Raw genomic sequence first — 24,765 nt, forward strand, 5'->3', positions numbered from 1 at the left:
GAAAATGTGAAAAATGTAGAAAAGTTATTGTTTTGAACAGTCATATGAAAAATCAGTAGCCTGTAAAACTATCCAGGATATTTATAACGTCCTGCAACATTTTTTCATACTTTGGATTAAGTTATCCAAGTCTTGCTACGGTATATTGTCCCAGGTCCGACTAAGATGCAAAAAAGTGGCTCATCCGTCGCAATATTTGCAGGAAAATTCCTCGAAGCCTTTCTTTGGAGTATGGCCCACGCGTGCTCTATGGGGTTTAGGTCAAGTGATTGAGCGGGACAGCCTAAGACCGATACGTCTTGTTCCTACAACCATCTCGTCACCACTCCCGCTGTGTGCGGACGGTTGCTATTGTGCATGAGCGTGAATTCTTGGCCCATTTTTAGTCTATGGGGCTAAATTATTGGCACAAGCATCTCGTCACGACATTTATTGGCCGCCATGGTGTTTCTGATCCAAACGAGGTCTGTTCTTCCACCAAGATAAATTCTCGCCCAAACCATAATTATGCCGCCGTGGTATGAATGGACTTTCTGAAGATGTTGCAGACGGCTATCATGACCAGGGAATCGCCAAACACGTACGCTACGTGTATCGGGATGGAAACCGAACCGGGACTCATCGGTAAACAGCACTACAGACCACTGGTTATCTTCCGAGAGCAAATTTACACGAACCCACTCTAGTCGTCGTCCACGATTTCCTCGGCGTAGTGCTGGAGTACGAAACGGCCTGCGAGCATGAAGGTTAGCTTCATGCAGCCTTCTCCTTACGGTTTGGTCACTCACAAGCAACTGGTCCTCTGGCTGGAGCCTCTGAACCAATTGAAGTGCCGTAACATTTGGTTCTCTTTTCGCGGCAACTTGCAAATATCGGTCTTGTCGTTGATTGGTTATGCGCTTCCCACCTGGATATCTTTCAGTCACTTCACCAGTAGCACGGTAGCGTGACCATAACCTAGATATGACGTTTTGTCTTTTTCCAATCTCCTCAGCAATTCTCAGTTGAGTAGCCCCAGCTTTGAGCATGCCTACTGCCCTTAACATTTCTTCTCTCGTTAAATGGCACCGCTGCATGATGCACACAATAGGTTTAACTCGAAATTAATCGATAACTTGTTATAAAACTTAAATTTGACACAAAAAAATATCTTAATATGAAGGTAGGTAAACGTAACTTTCGACCATCGCTACTATTATGTCGTGTAAAAATTTTATTTTTATTAATTTTTTTCAAATTCAAATTTAGAATCGTCCAAGAAGGTTTATAAAATAGTCTTTCATCAAAAGATTTTAAAACCGGATATGATTTTTTGAGTTTAAGAATTTTATACAAAATATCCCTAGACGGTGTTGATGTGTATATCTCAAAAAACGCGCTGTTATGGATTTTCGGACATCTAGGTGGTACAGGTGAAACTTAAAAACGTAGAGAGATACCCTTTATTTCATGGCTTTAAAATATTTTTTTTTTTCTTTTTTTTATATTAATATTTTCATACATAGTAACATACAATTATATTATTAGATATATTTTACAAGTAAACCTACTAGTTTCTTTATTTAAACTGATTTAAGATATAACATTGTTCCGTGATTTCGATACTTAGCTATTGGTAATTACAGCACCCAAGTGTGCAGTAAACCTTACCGCCAGTAAATTTAATACTTGCATTTGAGATGGTAAATGTATGTTATCACGAGAGAAGTGTACGGTACAACATTGTAAGAACGTTAATTGTGTTATGTACGTTCCCTTCTATTAAACGTTATACCGTTTTAAGATAGATATTACCATTTTTAAACATCGATCCTCCCGAGAACCAAAGTCATCGACATAGCCCACCGGATAAGTAAGCTGAAGTGGCAGTGGGCTGGCCATATTTGTCGCAGAAATGATAACCGTTGGGTAAAACGTGTTCTAGAGTGGAGACCGCGTCTCGGCAAACGTAGTGTAGGACGTCCTCAGGCACGGTGGAGTGACGATTTATGCAAGGCGGCTGGCAGGAGCTGGATGCGAGTAGCCGGAGATCAATCACAGTGGCGTGCTATTTTCAACCGACTTCCAAAAGGAGGAGGTTATCAATTCGTCTGTATTTTTTTTTTTTATGTTTGTTACCTCATAACTTTTCACTGGGTGGACCGATTTTGATAATTTTTTTTTGTTTGAAAGGTAGTGCTTCCCGTGGGGTCCCATTTTTTTTTTATTTTTTTCCGATGATGGTATCCATATGAAAACGACATAAGTCTTAAATTTGCATTATGTATATGCGCGACAAATAGGTGAATAACTGAAAATCACGTTAACCAATTTTGATAATTCTTTTTTTATTATAAAATATATACTTTAAGGGTAATTTGGTGAAAGTTTGGTAAGGTTCTGAGCACAGGATCCATGACAAAGTAACGGAACGGAAGGGAACGGAACAATTCTGAGGAGCACGTTAGCGATACTCAGTCGAATCTTTTATTTATAGGTTATTTGGATATTTGAGACACCTTCCGTAATGTGGTTATGTTTATGTAATTATCATAGCTAATATTATAATCAACAAGCTACCCACCCCGGCTTCGCACGGGTGCAATACTGATACTAAATATACTACAGAATTTGTTTATTTACGACATCACATCGCAAACTTCTAAAATGATCAGTGTTTCTTTACTATATTGTTCATGTATTATGTACACAAACCTTCCCCTTGAGTCACACTATCTTTTAAAAAAAAACCGCATCAAAATCCGTTGCGTAGATTTAAAGATATAGGGACAGAGAAAGCGACTTTGTTTTATACTATGTAGTGATGGAACTCCTATACGGCTCGCAGTTAGGGTGCGATATGGGGCAGAATTTCTTACTATCTTTAATCAAATTTTGTGTATGTGATATGATGTCATATGATATACGAAATATAGTTGGTCTTTTTCAAAGTTTTTTTGCTGACTTCGATTACAGCTCTTTCGAGGGATCCTTGTAGTTTACGCCGCGTGACGTATTAAATCCGCATTTTCGAAAGTCTATTTTTGCTTTATTCGCAAGTTTCCTTCGAAATTGTCCTCGAAGTAGTTTCTGACTCATATAAACGGAACGCTTAATCTATCCATATAAAAAAAAATTAGTTAGTCAACATCAGCTTCACTTAAAATCAAAAAATAAATAAAAATTTTAACAAAAAGAAAAACCGACTTCAAACAAAACCCTATTTTAAAACAAATGAATATGCACGAAAAAGTAATAAAAATAATTGCGTATTCAACATATTTTTTAGAGTCTTCCTAAGTTAAATGAAATGAAAAATATTAGACTACTTAAAAGTCGATTAACGATTATATCATGTAGTTATAATTATTGTTATATTTGGAGTCGGTGTCAGCCAATAAAACCCTACAGTATATCTATCAAAAAACAATACGAGAATACTTTAACAAATATGTTTTTTACAAATTACCTTTTACACAATAATATACTGGATCAATCAAGGGGCTCGTATCGCTTCTTTCTTTTGATTGTTGGGGCAAGGGCACCGTGGCTGACACCGACTCCAAATATACCAATAATTATAACTACATGATATAATCGTTAATCGACTTTTAAGTAGTCTAATATTTTTCATTTCATTTAACTTAGGAAGACTCTAAAAAATATGTTGAATACGCAATTATTTTTATTACTTTTTCGTGCATATTCATTTGTTTTAAAATAGGGTTTTGTTTGAAGTCGGTTTTTCTTTTTGTTAAAATTTTTATTTATAGAGGCCTATGATGACGATGATGATGAAACATCGATTTTGATAGCATTTATAATATAAAAATAAAGAAAATCAATGAAGAGTTTGCTTCATAAAATGAATAATTTAACTTTTTATTGTGAAAATATATTTGAAGTGTTATATACATTTATATGTATCCAGTGATGACGTAACAGCGATTTGAGCTAAAAGCTAATATGATATTAAAAAAAAAACCACAAGAGTGTCATGAAATATGAAAACTTCATGACATTCACCAACATGACAGACAAGTCAGTTTAGCCTCCAATATTCATATCAATAATCTGATAAAATTTCGCTTCAAATGTCTTTATATCAGAATATTTTGAGAATTTAATAAAGAGTACTTGTAATCTTGGTAATGACGAAAAGTATAATCTAAAAAAAAATTAAAAACAATGCATTTGGATATGTTCTCAAAATAATAAATAAAATATATTTATTTTATTTCTTTATTTATTTATTTTTCTTTTCTTCTTTATTTATTTTTGTGATTAAAAATAATCACATCGATGATAGTTTGAACATTTATTTTTAAATAAATAATTTTTTTAATAAAAAGAAAAACCGACGACAAACAAAACCCTATTTTAAAACAAATAAATATGCACTAAAAAGAAATAAAATAATTGCGTATTCCACATATTCTTTCGAGTCCTCCTAAGTAAAATGAAACGAATAATATTAGACTACTTAAAAGTCGATTTACGATTACATAACGTTGTTATAGTTATTGTTATTTTTAGAGCCATTATATTTTTGATATTACACGGTATATGTCCCTATCAAACTTGAGGGTTCCCCTCGATTTTTCCATGATCCCATTATCAGACCCTGATATCCTCATTACGGTACCATTCCAGGAGTATCTTCTTTCTAATAAAGAATTTCGCGGAACCGTTCAGTCATTACACTTTGATATGTTAATATATGATTTTATTTATAGCATTTGTCATCACCGGCCAATAGGTAACGGGGCTGTAAGAAAAGTAACCATTCTTCACATCGCCAATGCGCCATCGACATTGGGAAGTGGTGGTACTTATCTAGACGGGCTTGCACAAAGCCCTACTACCAAGTATTGTCTGTAATAAGTTGAATTATTTGAGACTGGTGTTGTACAATATACGCAAAAACCCTAAAATGTGTTCACATAAAATATTATTTTATTTTTACGTCTTGTAATCAAACAACGTTATGTCTATCGTCTTAGCCTTAAAACTTTATCGTTTAGGATCGTTCATATTTTATTTTGTTTACTAAAGTCTAGTCTTGCTATATTGTTTACAAATATATTAATACTCTTATATACTAACACAATTTTTACAACAATCAGTGATTTATTTATAATTTCCACTTTACTAACTTCCAGATTTCATACGTGTGACTAGACTTTGCTACTATATTGCAGACTGATGATATGATGGCTGGTTTTTGTCAGTTGAAAAGATTTAAGATCTGCGATACATTTGAAAGAAAAATGATCCGCTATACATCAAAGACTGCATAATTTTTTATAATTAAATTTCACTTTGTTGGTGTATAAAAAGTATAATTGTTATTAACATAAACGTACATCATACATAAAATAAGTAATAATTTTGCAACAACATATAACCATGAAAAAAAATTATATTTATGTAAGCTGGTAAAAAACTTGTATCTTTATAATAATCGTACAAATAAACTTAATATTCATATTGAAATATAATAAATATCTAAATTTGTATAAAATTTAATTGCATTCATTCATAAAATGACAATAAAAGATCTTTCATATTAAAAATTTTTGACAGATTCCATCTTTAAAAATTATCTCAGCAAAGAGGTTGAGGTTGAGAAATATCTCCTTTTTTTTTTAATTTCACTTTACAATTTCGTGACGAAACGAGTAGAGTTTAAAAAGGTTGCCACTCCATTATAAAGGTACCGTACTGTAATTTTAAATAGCTATAAATTTATTTAACGAGCTGAGTTCTTAAAAGTTTGACCGAATGTATAACGTAGGTAGCGTCTTCGTGAAATTTGTCACACTTTGTTTGACGTTGTTTAAACATTAAATTTTTAATAAAAATTGTTTTAACGTCGCTTGTTGCGAGACTTTGTTTTCTTTTTTATTTGTGATTTAAAAAGAGTTGACTATGATCGTAAATCGATAGGGATATATCATGGGTATTTTATTTACATATAAAACGGAAGTTAGAGGGTTGTCTGTTCCTTCCGTATATGGCCTATAGATCAATAGAAAGAGGGTATGGTTAGAGATAAAGAATAGAAGCCTTTTTCATAAGGGATGGGATCCTCTGCGGGATAAAGTCCTCGAAAGATTAAGTTACTTAATTTATTTTAGTTCACTTTTATTTTCGAAATCGAATTCTCGATCCTATTTATCATGATGAACTCCAAATAAATAGAAAAATATAATTAAAAGCAATTCTATGTTAGGGACGTTTTAGTATAATATTTTATTCATTTTCATATTGACGTTGTACTCAAATTCGAAATTGACTTTTATTTTTCATGCAAAAAAAAAAAATTTTAAAGAAATCTCTTACAAAATAGTAATCTTCAATTTTTTTATTACTATTGAAGTTTTATTTAGCGCGAAAGACCAAGGGAATTATATTGTTGATGATTGATGTAGCTGAAGCGTTTTGAATGCTGGATCGTAAATCCCTTTGAAAAATATTAAATTTAGTTTCAATGGAAATTATACTTCTCTAATAAAAGAGACGAAGAAGACAAAAAACAAATAGAAACATAAATTTTTGGTACAGAATTTCAACTGATGGCAAATAAAAAATTTCGTCACATAAATATTTCCATGGTATAAACACTAATATGAAAGTCCTAATTCAAAGACAAGCGTTAATATACTATGTCAATGAATTTCTTTTATGTTCCATGGCATACAAAATGGCGCTTGCTTTTGGGATAAACAGTAAATATTGTGTTCAATTAAGTACGTTTTAGATATATGGTAGCGTTATTGACGCTTTAGTCTACTCACTAAATTCATGAATATAAGTTTGAATTCTGATTAAAATTCTACAAATATATCAGATATATAAAAATCATCTTAAGCATCACTAATTTTCCATGTATTTATTCTACCAGTGTTACTTCTGCTTCTTCAAAAATATAAGTTATATTAAATATTTCCTTACATTCCTTCACAAAGAACTTTTAAACAAAAAGCAAACAACAAAGAAAGAACGTAATATTTGTAATACTTTTCGATGAATGATGAGTTTCTGTACAAAATAATCTGAAATCCTTCTTTAAAGTTCTCTCGATATAAGTACACTTACAGTGTCATTTCATTAACTTCCTTATTTCCTTCGAAGTTGTTCGACGAAATTCGCAATGAAGTGGAGGCTAACTTGTTTCCTAACTTTTCCCAATACTCAGAACACATAGTACGACTCACCCTGGAGTTAGCATTGGGTCACGGTCAATTTGTGTGGTCAATGTAATGACATCCCGAATGGGAGAATATATCTTCGGTATTTCAAAGACTACACTATTATAACTTTATATATATATAACTTTATCTATTATTTTGAACATTTCAATGGTGATTAAATTAAATATTAAGACGATTTATCTCCCAGCTTTTTTGTTTTAAAGTTGATCACCGATTCCTTTTTATGGTATTGGTAGGCTGACGGTCAAACAATCTACTCGATGGTCACCACCTCCACATTGATGCAATACGAAATAGTACCATTTCTTACAGAACCAACAAAATGATCTTATTTAAAATGTGATTTACATTTTTCATCATTTACTTTATAGGGACGTAAAGTTTTACGTTCAACTACAGTTTAGTTTTGATGATTCTTTTGAATACATTTGGTATCAACTATTCGTAATATATTCTACTGCGAAATAGCTATACTCAGTATTGCTTTAAACGAGCCGAGGTGGCAGTGGTTAAAACGCTTGCATCTTAACCGATGATGGGTTCAAGCCGAGGCAAGCACCACTGAACATTCGTGTGCTTAATTTGTTTTATAATATAAATATTATTATCTAAAAAAAAATGTAATTATTTATTATTGTATTGTATTTTAAAATTTGTAAATTTAAAAAAATATGTTTTACCAACACTATATGGGCTAGTCCTGGAATAAAAAGTTTTATTATTATAATTCATGTCTTGCTCGGTGGTGAAGAAAAACATCGTGAGGTAACCTGCATGTGTCTAATTTCATAGAAATTCTGCCACATATGTATTCCCCGAACCAGCATTAACCCTCCTGGTGGAATATATTCCAAACCTCCTCCATAATGGGAGAGGAGGTTTTAGCCCAGCAGTGGGAAATTTATTGGCTGTTGAGTTAGTTGAGTGAGCCATTGTAATTTCAGGCACAATAGACATTAAATGTTAGTGGCTAAGGTTGGAACATGGATGATTTGTGGTATTATTAATAGGTCTTACAATTTACAATCTTAATAACTATGGGTGATGGTACATACCAGGTGAACGCAGGAACTTCAAAAGTGCACCAAAGAACCCTTGGGTTATTGTTGTACCCACTCCTACACAAGTGATAAGCTTAAAAGAAGGGATAAATAGGAATACTAGGAATTCCTAAATTCATTTGAGGCCCTGCTAGTAGTCTTTCTTTTTAGAAAAATATCTTTTATAGCTTCGACTGTTGTAACACAAGCGAGACATTTGATTGACAATGATAAAATTAATAAATAATTAATAATTTGAAGACCTCCGTGGGCGAGTAATGTGTACACCGATTTTCATAAGTACGCGAATCCGAGGTTCGTAGTTCAATGTCGCCCGAGTGGATGTAGACAAAGTTCATTAGTTTTCTATGTTGTGTTTTATCTAGGAGTTTGTAGTACCGTCGTTACTTCTTGATTTTCCACAACACAAGTGCTTTAGCTACATTAGAATCAGACTAATGTGTGTGTGTGTATGTGTGTATTAATACATTAAAAAAGATTTCTCCTCTCAGCGTGTAAGGTTTAAGTTTAAATGATAAATGTATACATATGTAGAGTCATGTTGACAAAGTTTATCTTGTACTTAATGTGACAAAGTTGTCCGAAATATATGACATCCGTAGGAAATGAGTCGCGGCGTGAGTGAGTTTTACAACTGTAACGTACCGACTCGTATTTTGTAACACGTTACAATATAACTGATATAATATATGTATGTTTTAATAATTCAAATGCTAGAGATATTTCTTAGCACATTGAAAAATATATGATCTACATCTACACATATAATAGAATTGGAGTGCCTGTTCGTAATATTATTTTTACTTAATGCATATGTATTTTAAAATTAGGAGTAACTTAGTAGTAGGAGGGCTACAACAATATTTTTATTATTAATTTAAACCTTTGTTCTGTTAATAAAGTTAATATAAAACATTCAAAAAGCTTTACTACTTTTTTCTTGATTTTTGCTCATTGTATTGAAAGGTGCGTTCGAAATTAAAAGAGATTTATTAATTTCCAAATAAAAGGAATCGTTAGTAGGCCATTGCATTTACTTTTAGTTTTACCGGTGGTAGGATTAGGATTTTGTGTAAGCGTTTGTGTAGATACCACCTTATCAGCATATAATATACTACCGTCAAGCAGTACCTATTACATGGAATTGTGTTTGCCAGTTGGATATCCAAGTAAGCCAGTATAACCTAGACAAGGGACACCATATCTCAGCTTCTGGAGTTCATGTTATATATTGAAAAAAAAAAACTGCTAAAGATTTTTTTTTGTTTTGAAAGTTTTATTTTGACTTTCTAAGAAGGCATTCAAAGGGTACATTGTCATATCATTGCTAATGGCATAAATACTACATTTGTAATTAATTAAGAAAGTGGTAGTTGGTACCGTCTACCATAGTGTTATATTTATGTTCAACAATGTCGATGTTTGTGGTCAGTGGTTAAACACCAAAGGAGTTAATGTATTCCCGAAAAACCGAGATTTACATATAGATTACGTTTTAGACTAATCAGATAGACGTTATTTAGAATTTAAATGTTGAAACCGAGTAACATAATGTATTGAATACAGTGTAATTTCTGTAGTTCGGGATGGCAAAATAAAATTACGTTTTACAATAATGATCGAGTCTCTCTATACTTCTTTACAATGCCAGCAATCATCCAATTGTTTTCTGATGACATCTCAATCATTTTTAAAATAAGAAATAATAGTTATTTAATATTATTAAATGCTATGCCATATAAAATAATATTAATTACAGTTGTACAAATTACTGATCAATTACTTACAATAATATTAATTAAATATAAAAATCTGAAGCAAAAAAAAAAAATATATATACTATATCAAATTACTTTTTTGTTCCATTTGCTGTCGAAACGCTTGGCCCTTGGCCGCGGGATACGCCCTCGTGGACGGCGGAGAGGCAGGTCTTGGTCCAGGAAATCGGGCGAAATCTCTGCGGGCAGTTGTGTCGGCGATTCTACGCAGGGAATCGGCGTGGGAGGCCGTAGTCTCCTTCTGTGAGACCGTCATGGTCCAGAAGGAGATTGCGGAGCGGGCTCGGGAGAGGGCCGATCCCGCCCAGCAGAGACGACCTACGGGTCGTCCTCCCGGCCTCCGAACCCGGGCCGAATAAATAGGGCATTCCCTCCAGCCGTGGGTGTGTGAGATGGGGGTCTCACGCATCCGTTTCATACGGCCGAGAGGAGGACGGCAGCCCGGTTATGGCCCCGGCCTGCCGGTGTTCGCACCAACGAGGGGTGCAGGGAGCGCGAGACCATTCTTCTCCCTCCTGAGTCGTGCTCCGCCAGCCACGAGCGGTGCAACGCACGGGAGGGGCAGCGGACGTGCTGCGAAAGCGATCCCGCAGCCTCTCCGTGTCCGCGCTGATGACGGCCATCGCAGGGTTTTTAGTGACTACAAACTCGCATAACACGACATCCTCCCCCAGGAGTCGGGTATCTATGAAGATTATCTCTGCGTAAGAAAAAATAGGTTTACTCACTAACAATTGTGTTCGAAAACTATACTATCGGGCAGATTAATAAAAACAAATTCTTGTGAAATTGCAACTAATTGTAACATACAACATATTATATATACTATCTCTTTTCTTGGAGTTCAACTTTGTTTCACACCAAATTTAATCAAATTGGTTCAGCGGTTAGCTAGTGAAAGAGCGACAGTTAGACAGAGTTACTTTCACATTTATAATATTAATATTAAATACATTCTTTAAGTGTAGGTATACTTCTAAACAGTATGTATCAAGTCTGTCCCATACCTAAAGCTTGTCTGGAAGAAATCGAATTTTAACGATAAGACCTTCCCATGTCATTTTTTTATGGTATAGGTTTGCGGACAAGCATATGGGCCACCTGGTAAGTGGTCACCATCACCCATAGACAATGAAGATGTAAGAAACATTCCTTGCTTCGTCAATGCGTCACCAACCTTGGGAACTAAGATGTTATGCCCCTTATGCCTGTAGTTACCCTGGCTCACTCACCCTTGAAACCGGAACTGCTATTTTAATAATGAGGTTTTATTATTTGATTTTATCGTTGGGTAGTCTAGAAATCAAAGAAAGTATCTCATTAGTTATTTTTAATATAAGCTCACATACTTTATTATTATATGTAATATATTTATACCTTAAACTCTTACGTCCACCGAGTACTTTTCTTTTCTTTTTGTGTCCACTGAATTCACTATAATTATAATACAATTAAAATGCACGCGTCACGCGACCACCGGCGCGCGGCGCACGTGGCATTGTAATAACATTCCTAGTGATCCTATTTCTCCATAACTGGTTTTGCTTTATACAAAATATAAATATATTTGCGTGTAGTTTTATTGAATGAATAAATTATTATTTAATGTATGCAATTTATCTTATAAATAAATTATATGTGTAATGTCTATTGTCTTTATTTTAAATTTTAGTATTTGTATTTTAATTGGGTCACCGCCCGTCAGTAGGTATATAAAAAAAAGGGTACCATTGAAAATCAGCATTAGGTGTCCACACCTTTGAATTGCTGAATGGTATACCTATTTGGGACACGTCACGTATATTGTAGTTGTTCTTTTTCTTTTTTATATTTGTTTTTGTATCGTTACTTTTTTTTATTGTTCATTTTATTTCTTTTTTTTTGTGTAAATGATAATTTATTAGTACTTAATTATTATTATTTTTTTTTTATTATTATTTTTACTCTTTATTTTGTACCAAGTGTCATGTTGTCCCAAATAAAAGTGTTCTTTCTTTCTTTCTTTCTTTCTTTCTATTTGGTGGTAGAATAACTGATGAGTGGGTGGTACCAACCCAGACGGACTTGCACAAAGCCCTACCACCAAGTAAATGTAATTGATGTTTTATAATTATTAGCGAGGAATTTAAATTGAGTTTTATTGATTACATCAAAACAGATACGTCATAAGTGAACCTAATTAAAAGCTAGCTTGCAATTTACTGCAATCAAGAGTTTCACTGCAGGACACATTATAATTCAAGTGAGATGACTACCTCCAGGCGAACTGATTAAGCCGAAGTAAATGGAACTAAAGGCACGTACACACTGAAAATGGTGAATATTGAAAACTAAGGCTTGTGTACATAGACCTTTATATAAGTTCTTAAAACTATGGATGTTGGTTCTAAATAAATTGCCTTAGGTTAGTACTGCTGAACGATGAAATCCTTTTCTCTAAAATCGAAAGTTTAATTCGATCACTCTTTTTGTGGGCACTCTGGTGGTGGTGGTATTTCTTCCGGCACTTCCAGGTTAGGAAAACAAACTAAATGGTCAGTGAAATCATTACCAAGTCAGTATAATTATTATATAAAGAAAACTATTGATACAATTACTAAATGTTGATTTTTAAATACATAATAATTTGACTAGGACTTGGCTTCTATGAGACCTCAAAACTTTTTACGATGGAAAGATTGCAGCGAGAGGCTTGCCATTTTTTTTTACATTTAATGTTTTTGGTGGGATACTTTATTTACATACATTTATACTAAGGTACTAATTGTCTAAATTGTTATTCTTTTGTAATATTATAGCCATTCCAGGTTCGGACGGGAAGCATAAGGTTATATAATAAGGTTTATATTGTAATACATATAACCTTATTGACATATGCAACGTTCACTCGTTGAAGTCTCTGTCGGGATTATTTAAACCACAATGAATGATGCACTTGAACCCTCACGAATAAGTTCATTGGTGAAAGTATTATAAATCAGTTAATTTTGAAATTAGTTATCGCTGCAAGACAGACAGACAAATATGGTGGAAGGTTTTTTTTTATGTTCTATGTAAGAAATGGCTTGTATCACTGCATTCTTTTTTCAAATATAATTTAATTAAGCTCAGACCTTGATTGCTTTAAAGTTTCATAAGAATTTCACTCTGAGTTAAGTCAATACTACAGTACTTTTGTTGAACTTAGTCAAGGCATTGCGTAACGAGAAGAAATTCGCCAAGACTTTTCTTTGGATGTTTAAATATACTGAATCGAATTTACTTAACTTATCCTTCCTTCTGTTTACATTTTCATGTTTTAGTTGAATGTATGCTGATAACGTTTGACTACGACTGTTCCGACGCATACGACTGTTCCGTCCCTTTTTAGCTCAAGGAAAACGTTTAAACAATTTTAGAAAAGAGAACGTCAGTGACGGATTTACAAATATGCTGCTAGTAGGCTAGTAGGCTTGTATGATTTGTGTTCTCTCGTCCTCATTACATCGGTTTTTTTCCGTTATTATAAACTAGGTGATATTTCAGTCAGTTACTAGATGAATTTTCCAACCCGCTATGTAGTATATATTCGTCAGTAGACGACGTACGGACGTAATGTGTATACATATGTTTTACTCTGAGTTAAGTTAATTATAAGCTTTTTTTTAAAATTCTGTAAGATAATAGCAAATTTGTGCTACATTTTCCGCTCTTCTAAATCTGCCGCCCGAGGCTCCAGCCTACTTAGCCTATTAGTAAATCCACCACTGTATAACGTTTTGATTGAAATGAAAATGAAAAGAAAGAATGACTTCGGCCGGACATATTACATACATATATAATTGTATATAACATGACTGTATTTTTAAATGTTGAAAAAGAGTAACTATTCATTTTCTTGTCGGTTCTTCTCGGTTGAATCTACTTTCCAAACCGGTGGTAGCTTCACTTAATATAGTTGTTAAATGACGGTACAAAAGTGCTTGAAAAATATATATAGTATATATATAATATATATAGTGTTTTGAATAACATCTTCAGCTTCTTTCCGCTGTCTATCTATTGTAGTATTAGGGTATATAGTTCATACACTTATCATGACCCAGCTTTGAGTCATATTATAATCAAATTTAATAACAGATAAGATTTAGATTTAATTTTATAGTTATTCTTTGTATATTTTGCTGTATTCGTATATCTATGGAGCTGAGATGGCCCAATGGTTAGAACGCGTGCATCTTAACCTATGATTTCGGGTTCATACCCAGGTAAGCACTACTATATATAGTTGTTAAATGACGGTACAAAAAAGTGTTTAATTTGTGTTTGTGATTCATCTCGTGCTCGGCGGTGAGAGAAAACACCGTGAGGAAAGCTGCATGTGTCTAATTTCATCCAAATTCTGCCGCATGTGCATTCTACCAACCCGCATTGGAACAACGTGGTGGAATATGTTCCAAACCCTCTCCTTAAAGACATATAATAAAGTAAAGTAACAGCCTGAAAATTTCCCACTGCTGAGCTAAGGTCTCCTCTCCCCTTGAGGAAAAGGTTCAGGACATATTCCACCACGCCGTTCCAATGTGGGTGGAATACACATGTGGCAGATTTTTTATAAAATAAGACACATGCAGGTTTTTTCACGATGTTTTCCTTTACCGGCCTTAACATAAGCAAGCAAGCACAAGATGAATAATAAACACAAATTAAGCACATGAATATTCAGCGGTTCTTGCCTGGGTTTGAACCCGCAATCATCGTTTAAGATGCACGCGTTCTAACCACTGGGACATCTCGGCTTTGTAGAATAAAAAATGAATAGATTAATAATTGTAAGTGGCTTGTGTTGTCCGCTCTAATTACATACAAAATCAACCAGACTTTTGAATAGAGACCTCTCCCGTGGAAAACCATTGAACTTGATCTTCAGCTCTCCTTTAAACCCCGCCTGCTTCCTTATAAATTTCAGCGCCCCAGTTATTGATTGCTGATACCCGGTATAGAACCCAAATCGGCTATTCATCTTTGTTCTTGATTACAAAGTTACGTAAAGTAAGTGGGCATGTTATAGGAGTCGCACTGACCAATAATATCATCATTATAATCGTATTGATATAAATAATGCGTTCCGTAGAAAGGAATATCGTTATCATCTTCTACGCCTTTTTACTATACTAGCGACCCGACTGGATTCGCACGCATGCAATACTGATATAAAATGTACTACAGAATGCCATCATATACAAAGTTCATAGATTTTGTAGACATATCTTTAGAAACCTCTAAAATTACCAGTGTTTCTCTACTATATTGTGCATATTTTATACATATAAAATATCTATTGAAAAAAACCGCATCTAAATCCGATGTGTAATTATAAAGATCTAAGTATACATGACAGATAGCGGTAAGCGACTTTGTTTTATAATATGTAAATAAGGTAAATTAATAGACTAAATAAAGAACTAGGTACTCTACTTTTTGGTAACTAAAGTTCATTTGAAATCGACTAGTCGACGATAAAATTAAAAATATTTTGATATGGAGCGCCGCAAAGAGTAATTATACTTGTCAATCATTTGATCCCTCAAATCTATCAATCTTTGTCTAAAAAAATAATGATTGCTTCCATTAGTGTTGTACGATTATATGTTAAAAATTCTTTATATGAAAACACAATGCAATAGACTATTATTATTTCATCGGTTATTGACCTCGACCTGAGATCGAATTCTTTGTTAGGCTGATAAAGGTTCACCAGTGGCTCGTACGTACAAGGTGAAACACACCGAACTACGCATATCTATTTATTCAAGTTGGTAGATGATCTTCCTGCTAGCCCGTCTGGGTACCATCCAGATATTCAACCGATAAACAGCAGTACCTAGGATTATTGTATTCGGGTTGAAAGGTTGTCAGTCGAGATGGCCCAGTGGTTAGAACGCGTGCATCTTAACCGATGATTGCTTGTTCAAACCCAGGCAAGCACCGCTGTTTCATGTGCTTAATTTGTCTTGCTCACGTGCTCAGCGGTGAAGGAAAACATCGTGAGGAAACCTGCATGTGACAAATTTCATAGAATTCCTGCCACATGTGCATTCCACCAACCCTCATTGGAACGGCGTGGTGGAATATGTTCCAAACCTTCTCCTAAAAGTCAGAGGAGGTTTTTAGCCCAGCAGTGGGAATTTAGGCTGTTGTTGTTGTTGTTGAAAGGTTAAAGGAACCAGGGTAACTACAGGCAAAAGGAACATAACATCTTACTTACGGAGGTTGGTGTCTTATTGGTTTTATATCGAACGGAACTACTTACCATCAAGTGGCATATATATACATATGTAAGGCGGTTGTTATTTGTATATAAAATATACCTATTATCATAATATAATCTTTGATGATATTACAGTTTATTTACTTTCTCTGATTGTAACATTATATGAGTTACTTTTGTATTTCACTTCATTTTCTATAAATGAAATCGTGCTGAAATGTAACAACAAAATACTAGAAATTAAAAGATAATATCAACTAATAGTTTCAATAGATCAGTATTTGTTTATTGATTGTTTTAATTTACGATTGAATTTCTAAACGATATATCGCGTGGTCGCTTTCAGCTAATGGAACTTCGATGGCTTCAAACTCATTAACACGAGTCGAATACGAAACTGTGTTCGAATTTTGCGAAATGTTTTAAATATTGTTTCATTGTACCGCTATGAAATTTAACACGACGGAAAGACTTGCTATCCCTTTTTATTTCTTACATCGGAAAGAGATGGCGTTTTTTTAAAATCACGTTCATATAAATACTTATATAATTTAGAGTTATATATTTATATACACCTTCAAAGTGTGAAATGAATATCCTATGTCTGTCCTGTGGGCTAAGTAAGTGGGCAAATTTTATAAAATTCAGTTTTGTAGTTTAGCCTTGACCAACCAGCAAGCGCTACATACAGACAGAATTACTTTTACGCATTCAAAATATTAGTACATATTGGGACAGATACAGGACTGTTAGATTACCGATATACGTATATGGTACTTAAATTTCTCGTTTTGACGAAATTCACCTTTTCGAAATTTCTTATATCATGCAAATTTAATATTAGGCAAAGACAACGACCCCAGTGGTAATATAAAGAAAGGGATTTTTTAACACTTTGTAAGACTGTTCAAAATAAAATATTTTCATTGAAATATCAAACAAATATTAAACCAGATAAAATCAATAAAACCAATGGACACTATTATTTCTCGTACCTCGGAAGTAAAGTCGAATTAAAAGTTTTGTATTGTCTAAAGACGTTAATTTAAAGCTAGCGTGATGTAACAGACACTGTAAATGGTTCAACTCTATAATAATACTTTTCAAACAAACATTACAAGCGCAGTACATTGGACATTCTGTTCGAATTCATTCAAAACATATTATTAAGTATTTCACATTTACTTTTTCGTCGTAATCATTTACGAGTTATCAAACAAATAATTGTCAGGTTCATCGGATTTGGTAATTAAGTGCATTCAGGACTTTCCAAATGCCTAAAGATAAAAAGATAAAGATTAATCAAAACGATAATACACTTCTACAGCAGCCTTTTTACGATGTAAGTACTTCCTTATTTAATAACTAGTTATCGCCCGCAGCTGCGCTCGTGTTCTAGGGGTTTGGATCATGTGTTGGGCGAAAAACTAGCCTATGTCCTTCCATGAAGTTTAAATTAACCTCATACCAAATTAAGCAAATTCACTTTATTGGCTTAATAGCGAAAGAGAAACAGACAAAGTTACTTTCACATTTATAATATTAGTATGGACATACTTTGTCTTGGTTGATTTTTATGCAAGAATGTCTGAGTAGGTACAACTACTACTACTCATCAAATATTCTACCGGTAAACAGCAATATTGAGTATTGTTATGTTTTGGTTTGAAGCGTGAGGGTGTCAACTTAACAAACACAAAGCACATAACATACTAGTTCCCAAGGTTAGTGGCGCTTTAGCGATATAAAGAATTGTTAATATTTCTTACACGATGCTAGTGACTATTTATAATGACGTAGCTCATTTGTCCGTTCGTCTATCTTTATTGTAAATAAAAACTATTTCAAAGTTGGTATTACAGTTTGTCTTTTGTATAATAATTTTTCAGTTTTTTTTTTTTTATAACGTAGAAAGATAGGCAACTGTTGTGCACTGCGTGATCAAAGATACGTTACGTACTTTGTGACTGTAATTAATAGATTACAAAGTTTTGTTGTTTGGTAGTGGAATAATTAGATGTATGGTAACCAAAAATTTTAAAGAACTTTTACTGTTCTTATTTTGAATTCTAATTAATAATTAGTATGTATATGTTTCACCGATGACATTTTTTGGCCGTTAGGCAATTTATAGTACGTTCACAAAATAATCTTGGGTTATACGATGTCAGATTTATGTCATATCATCTGAATTTTACAGGAGTACCTGCAAACAATGACGAATATGATCCATTGGTCTCGATGGGTTGGAGTCGCTGGATCTGAAGGAGTTGTGTGGAAATTGTGGGGATATGTGCTGTTATGTCTCCTCTTATCCATAGAGGGAGAGGCTATTTGGAAGGTTGTGAAGGCACTCGCTGGATGGGCCATCGATATGCGTGGACATAGTATGTAAATAAGATTATTCCTTACATATCATTTTTACCCAGTTATTATATGTCTGAGGGACATTATCACTACTAATATACATCATGTAGGTGTACAGTGGGTTATCCTAAAAATAATACAAAGATCACATAGTCAATATTTATTTACACTTCACAAACAGGTAAACACGGAAAGGAATCAAAATAAAAATGATAACACTTAAAGCATTTCAGTGACGGTAAGACAGTTCTATGACCTCATTCGGCTAATGAGTTGTCGTAACCTAGACCCGAGTGATGCCTTCAGGAGTCTGTCGAAAGCGCGCTGAAGATAATACCATACCATGGAAGTCAGTTTCACAACCATTGGCGTTTTTCGTTTCTTTGAGTGATTGTTAAGTTCAGGTTCATTGTTAAGTTCAAATTCAGTGGTGCTTGCCTGAGTTTGAACTCGCATTCATTAGTTATGATGTAAACGCTCTAACCACTGGGCCATCTCGGCTCTCTTTTGATGTATATTTAATTAATTCCAGGAAGTGTTACCGCGAGACTAGCAGGGACGATGTTTTATTCTGCATCGTTGTTATGTTTGATACAATGCTGGCGATTATCCTGTTCTTGGAAGGAAATTTCTAAATACTGGGCGTCATTAGAATGGACTTTAAGCATCCAATATGTACCAAAGGATACGACTATAAGAACGAAAATGTATAAAACTGTTTTCTTTGTTGCTGCATTTTCTTCAGGTACGAATATTAGACCATATATAAAAATTGATTTTATCATTGTAATCAACGAATCTAACTCGACGTTTTTTTTTATTATTAAATTATAAGGAGGTAAAATTTATTTGTTTGCATGTAGGGGAAATCTCCATCTCATTGCTAGAATATGCCTAAAATGTAAGAGTAAGGAACTTTTTTTTATGTTTGATCACCTGTCAGTTTTGATTAGTTTTTCCTCATCTTTCTTCTTTCCTAGTTTTCAAGTTAATTAGTCTCCCTTAAAAATAACTGCTATGCAGAAAATCTCTTCGTATGATATTGCTTTCAAGATAATATAATTTCAGTTTTTTTCAGTTGAACATCTTCTGGATATGATATCGGCATTTGATTTCAATTGCCAACTGTCGCTGTGTTTTCGAACGTTCGTTTTAAAATCTCATGGATTTTTAATTTTAGAACGTGAGTTTTAGTAGGTTATTCGATATTTAAAATGCAATATCTAGCTTACATTAGTAGATTTAAACATAGAAACATCTCGGAAATTATTAAATTATTCTCACGAAAGTTATAGCCAAATTCTACTGCGACTGTCTTTTGTCATAGGTAAAGTTTACAAATGTTATTTTAATTTTAATGACTGTAAATGTTCTAAGGCTGAGAATTATGTGGCTCTCTCGGGGAAATGTATTTGGAGCTAATTAAATCACTGGTTAATGATCCAGATCTAGTTTTTTTGGAAATTGGTACAAGTTCTAAATAAATTATTATTTACAGACCTTGAGGTAAGTAATACCATATATTGCATTTCAAATGGATACTATCGCCAATAGACGTAGACACCGTAAGAAATATTAACTCGGCTTTCAAGTAAAATGTGTTGAAGTTATATTTAACTTTGATAACTTACAAATTCACAGACGAATATTCAGACTGGATTGCGGTTTTGGTCTTTATCACGAGTATAATAGCAACAGTTCTGTGGAACTTACAAGACCTAATAATTATTTTAACTAGCATGGGCTTATCGGCAAGATATCAAAGACTAAATGAAGGTGTTAAAATAGTCACGACTAAAAACAATAAAGAGGAAAAATGGGATAAAGTAAACAATGTAAGCGAGAACAATGAATTAATTCATATTTTTTAATTGTTGTGAATGTGAATGTTGAGAACATCGCTAATGCTATCGATGTTATGAATAATAACCTTCAATCGATTAGTGAGTGGAGCAAGTCATATGGTTTATCGTTAAATGCCAGTAAATCACAGTTAGCTATAGTTGGCAATCCAAAACAGCTTGCGAAACTTAATCAAGTTAATGTTCCTCCCGTAGTGTTTGACGGTACAACTTTGATTAATAATAACATTGTCACTAACTTAGGTCTTATAATAGATGACAAATTTTCTTGGGCAGCGCAAGTGTCAAGTCTAAGTCGGAAAATGTTTGCAGCTTTCGGCTCATTAAGAAGATGGAAGAAGTTGTTGCCAATCAAAACTAAAATTTCTCTTTCGAATGCACTTCTTCTTCCCATCCTAGACTACGCAGATGTATGCTACTTAGGTCTATCCGAGGAGCTACTTGACAAGCTTGAAAGGTTGCAAAACATGTGCATACGGTTCATTTTTGGATTGAAAAAGTTCGACCACATCTCCGAATATCGTACCCGACTTGGATGGCTGACAGTCAGACAAAAACGTAATTTGCACGCCCTTTCTCTCCTTTACACTATTCTCTTCTTTCCCCAAACTCCAACTTACCTCAAAGAACGCTTTTCCTTTCTTGGCTCTAATTCTTCTCTTCATCTCAATCTTCGTTCTCTATCGGACAACAAACTACAGCTGCCTCTCAGCCACTCACACTGTTATAATGATTCATTTACTGTCAGATCGATTAAATTATGGAATGCGCTCCCACATGACATTAGGATGTCACAGTCCTTAAATATATTTAAAAGTCGAGTCAAACATCATTATATGTCTTCGTAACTACTCTTTTTTTATATTTATATGTATGTATGTAGGTAGGTATATATGTATTTATGTAGATATATAGGTATGTATGTATATATGTATGTATGTATATATATATGTATGTATGTACAGGTATTTGCATGTATGTTTATTTTACGTTTTCCTTATATGTAATTTTATATTAAATCAAATATCCATTATATATGTATGCATCATAATATAATTATGCACTACCCTCTTTACAGAATATGTTGTCCTCATCTGTTGGGTTGCCTGAAAGAGATCGCTTTTAGTGATAAGGCCGCCCTTGCTGTCAATTTTCTTTATCTAATCAAGTTATATTTACTGTTATTTTATATGATATTGAGTGCAATAAAGTTTTTATAATAATAATAATAATAATTTTTTAATTTCAAATTAAATGGAATTTTGCATTAAATAAAACAAAATTGTAAAGCAACGATCAAGAGCGAATACTCATTTACTATTAACTAAAGGCTTTAAACTCTTTAGGAGAATATATGCAGCTTATTTAACTCGCTGTTCCAATGTCTACATTATGGATGCATGGAAAAAGTGGTAGAAATTCATCGAGCCCATAAAAAAATCTTCATACCTTGGCTTCACTGCTGGGTAAAAATGACCTATAAACACATGAAATGCTCTCCATGAAATTTCAATGGTTTGGTCTTGCCTGGGTTCGAATCGTAATGTTTGGTTTGGATTGCGCTGTTACTAAAACGTCATATAGTCGACGACGACGTATAGTGATATTGATTAAATTTCAGGATGCAGAATTCTTGAAGGTGTATATGTGGCGGAAAATTAGAGAAGCGTATGTGAAACAGGCGATGTTGGTGAGAAAAGTTGACAACTCACTGGGAACACTGATTCTGATGTCGGCTTTTTTCAATTTTTATTTTATTTGCTTACAATTGTTTTTGCATATCGCGTGAGTCCTTTTTTACGTATTTTGTAAAAAGATGGTATGACTAATTATGAAAATGACAGCTGCAATAAATTCTTGGGAACGAATTGAAAAAGCAGACTCATATCATCGACAAGAATAGAATAAAAAAACGTTCCATTATAAACCAAAAAAAAATTGTTGCCAACTATAGCAAACAAAACCCCTGTAGATATTTTGTATAATCGGCATATTTGTTTGTAATTTCTTTTGAAACTGTAGGAAAGTTGTGTGACATTTTTCGTTATCTGTTTATTTTTCTTTCAGACCCAGCGGTCCAGCTGTATCAGTAAATCAAATATATCATGCCGTATCTTTGACTTGGGTCTGTATTCGAACCGGTTACACTGTGCTGGCTGCAGCCGAAGTCAACAAAGCTTCGACATTGGCTTTACCATATTTATATGAAAGTTCTGCTCAGTATTATAACGTAGAGGTAGTTTATTTTATTTATGCCATTTTTTATATACCTTGTTAAAAAAGGTTTTCAGTTGATTTGGGGTAACTATATATAATTTCGAGAAACCTTGCTGGGAGAGCTCAGTGCAGGCCGACTGGATAGGTACCCACCCACTCATAGTAAATGAGCCAGTTTAATTATATGAAATGAAGATGGACTCTTGGCAGTACAGACTAGTTACCATGAGGACTCCTTACAAAAGAAAGCGACAGCTTCATACTCATATGTTTCTAAAAAAATCTGAACCGATCACTCACTACCCTGTACTTCTGTCACGTGTTGAGCGTAATACAGAGAAAATGTATTATTAATGATTTTTCGAGATATAGTATTTTATTTATATTTCTAAATTATATTTGAGTGTCTGAAATTTAATCGTTTAACTCGATATCTAAAGCCTTATATATAAGCCCATAAGGATAAAATAAATGTCAATAACCTGGTAACTATGTTATTCGAACTAGGGTGTTGTGTACCTCTCCATCCTCAAACGTTGGATCATTAATTTGGAATTAGAATCAGCAAGTTTTCGTATATTCTACGACTTTTTACAACCTTACCCTGCTCAGATACAAATGAGGTCATCTTCAATATTCTCAAAATGTCATTTTTAAAATAAAGCTTAATGATTCCAGATAGAAAGACTTCAGAAACAACTAAGCAGGGATTATGTTGCCTTAACTGGGATGGGATTTTTCTATTTAAACAGAACTTTTGTATTGCAGGTAAGATCAAAACGGAATAGTTTTAATAATAAGTTTTTCCGTAAATAATAAAATATGAATAAAAATATTCTCAGCATCGAACGATAAATAACAGTATGAGCTATTTTTATTATTGTTTATTTTCTTTCAAGCAATCAAACCTCCACAGACGTTTTGTTGTTTCTGGTATATATTTTCTATTGTTTTGATTAAAACTATTTTTGGTGCATTCGCCTGTTATTTTTGCCAAGCTGGATCACAATTTCGCCAAGAACCAACCTCGATAGAAACAGTATACTAAATAGGCCGCTTGGGATGAGAATTTGATGCGATCTTTTGGAACTGAGACACACGCAGTCCGCCCGGTAGTGACAACCAACTCACGTTGATGTTCACTATCATTTGTTTTTTTTAAGTAGATTTTTTTCTGTGGTATATAACTGTATTATTTAAGAGATTTTTAAATGTAGAATCAGTTTTGGGTCTAGACGCTTGGAAGGAAAGTTAGTTGTTGTGAAAGTAAATCACACGATATAATTATGGTAGTCGCATGTTGAAATGATGTTCTAAAATTGGCTTTGTCAGATTCAGATAATTGTTGTTCAGAACTTCTTTGCTAAAGATTTATGTCTTGAGAACTCCTTTGCTAACGCTTCTTCATCGGGTAATGCCATTTGCGATTTACTTTGACAAAGTTTTATGTTCTTCTGATAGGGCGCTAATTTTATCTTAAAATTTCACAGACAAACTGCTTACAAGACAATCATTTTCAGATGGCGGGTGCAGTAGTGACGTATGTTTTGGTGTTAATTCAATACGATGACTCTGAGCCTGTTGTACCAACAAATTCAACAATGACCACGTGATTGGAAGTACTATGATCATAATATTTGAATTATTTTAATTTGAAAAAAGGGAATAATTAAAGTTATTTCTTTTTATTGGATTTCTTTATTTTTTAAATTGATATTACAATTGATTATAGTGCCAATAGCTTACTAACAGATTTTTTATAGTAGGCTTTCTCTTGTTTATTTGATACCAGTTCAGTTGTAGTTTCACGTAAAACTATAAGCTTAGCTTACTTGTAGATGGGAGCATTTTTGCTATAAAAATATCAAGCTAAAAGCAATTTAAATTTAGGTTCTCGATAGCGATATAATCGTTTTTCGCTTAAAATAGTTTTTCGGATAAAATATATCTTTAAAAAAAGCTCAATAGTACTTCCTTCCTAAGGATACTCCACACCAAGAATATAACAGTTAGATACCACTTGTTACCCGATTT

At 33.6% G+C, this 24,765-nt stretch overlaps 1 protein-coding gene across 1 annotated transcript; it reads left to right on the forward strand.

Moving 5' to 3' along the window:
• The first annotated feature begins 18,499 nt into the window (after positions 1-18,499).
• Positions 18,500-24,346, forward strand: LOC124539530 (gustatory receptor for sugar taste 64a-like). Its single transcript, XM_047116879.1, has 8 exons — positions 18,500-18,672; positions 19,185-19,397; positions 19,731-19,835; positions 20,294-20,487; positions 22,136-22,299; positions 22,582-22,750; positions 23,410-23,499; positions 24,252-24,346. Exons 1-8 carry the CDS (start codon positions 18,501-18,503, stop codon positions 24,342-24,344), a joined length of 1,200 nt encoding a protein of 399 aa, XP_046972835.1. The 5' UTR covers position 18,500; the 3' UTR covers positions 24,345-24,346.
• Positions 24,347-24,765: the final 419 nt, after the last annotated feature.

Source organism: Vanessa cardui, chromosome 2 (assembly GCF_905220365.1).
Source record: "Vanessa cardui chromosome 2, ilVanCard2.1, whole genome shotgun sequence".
Classification (NCBI taxonomy): Eukaryota; Metazoa; Arthropoda; class Insecta; order Lepidoptera; family Nymphalidae; genus Vanessa; species Vanessa cardui.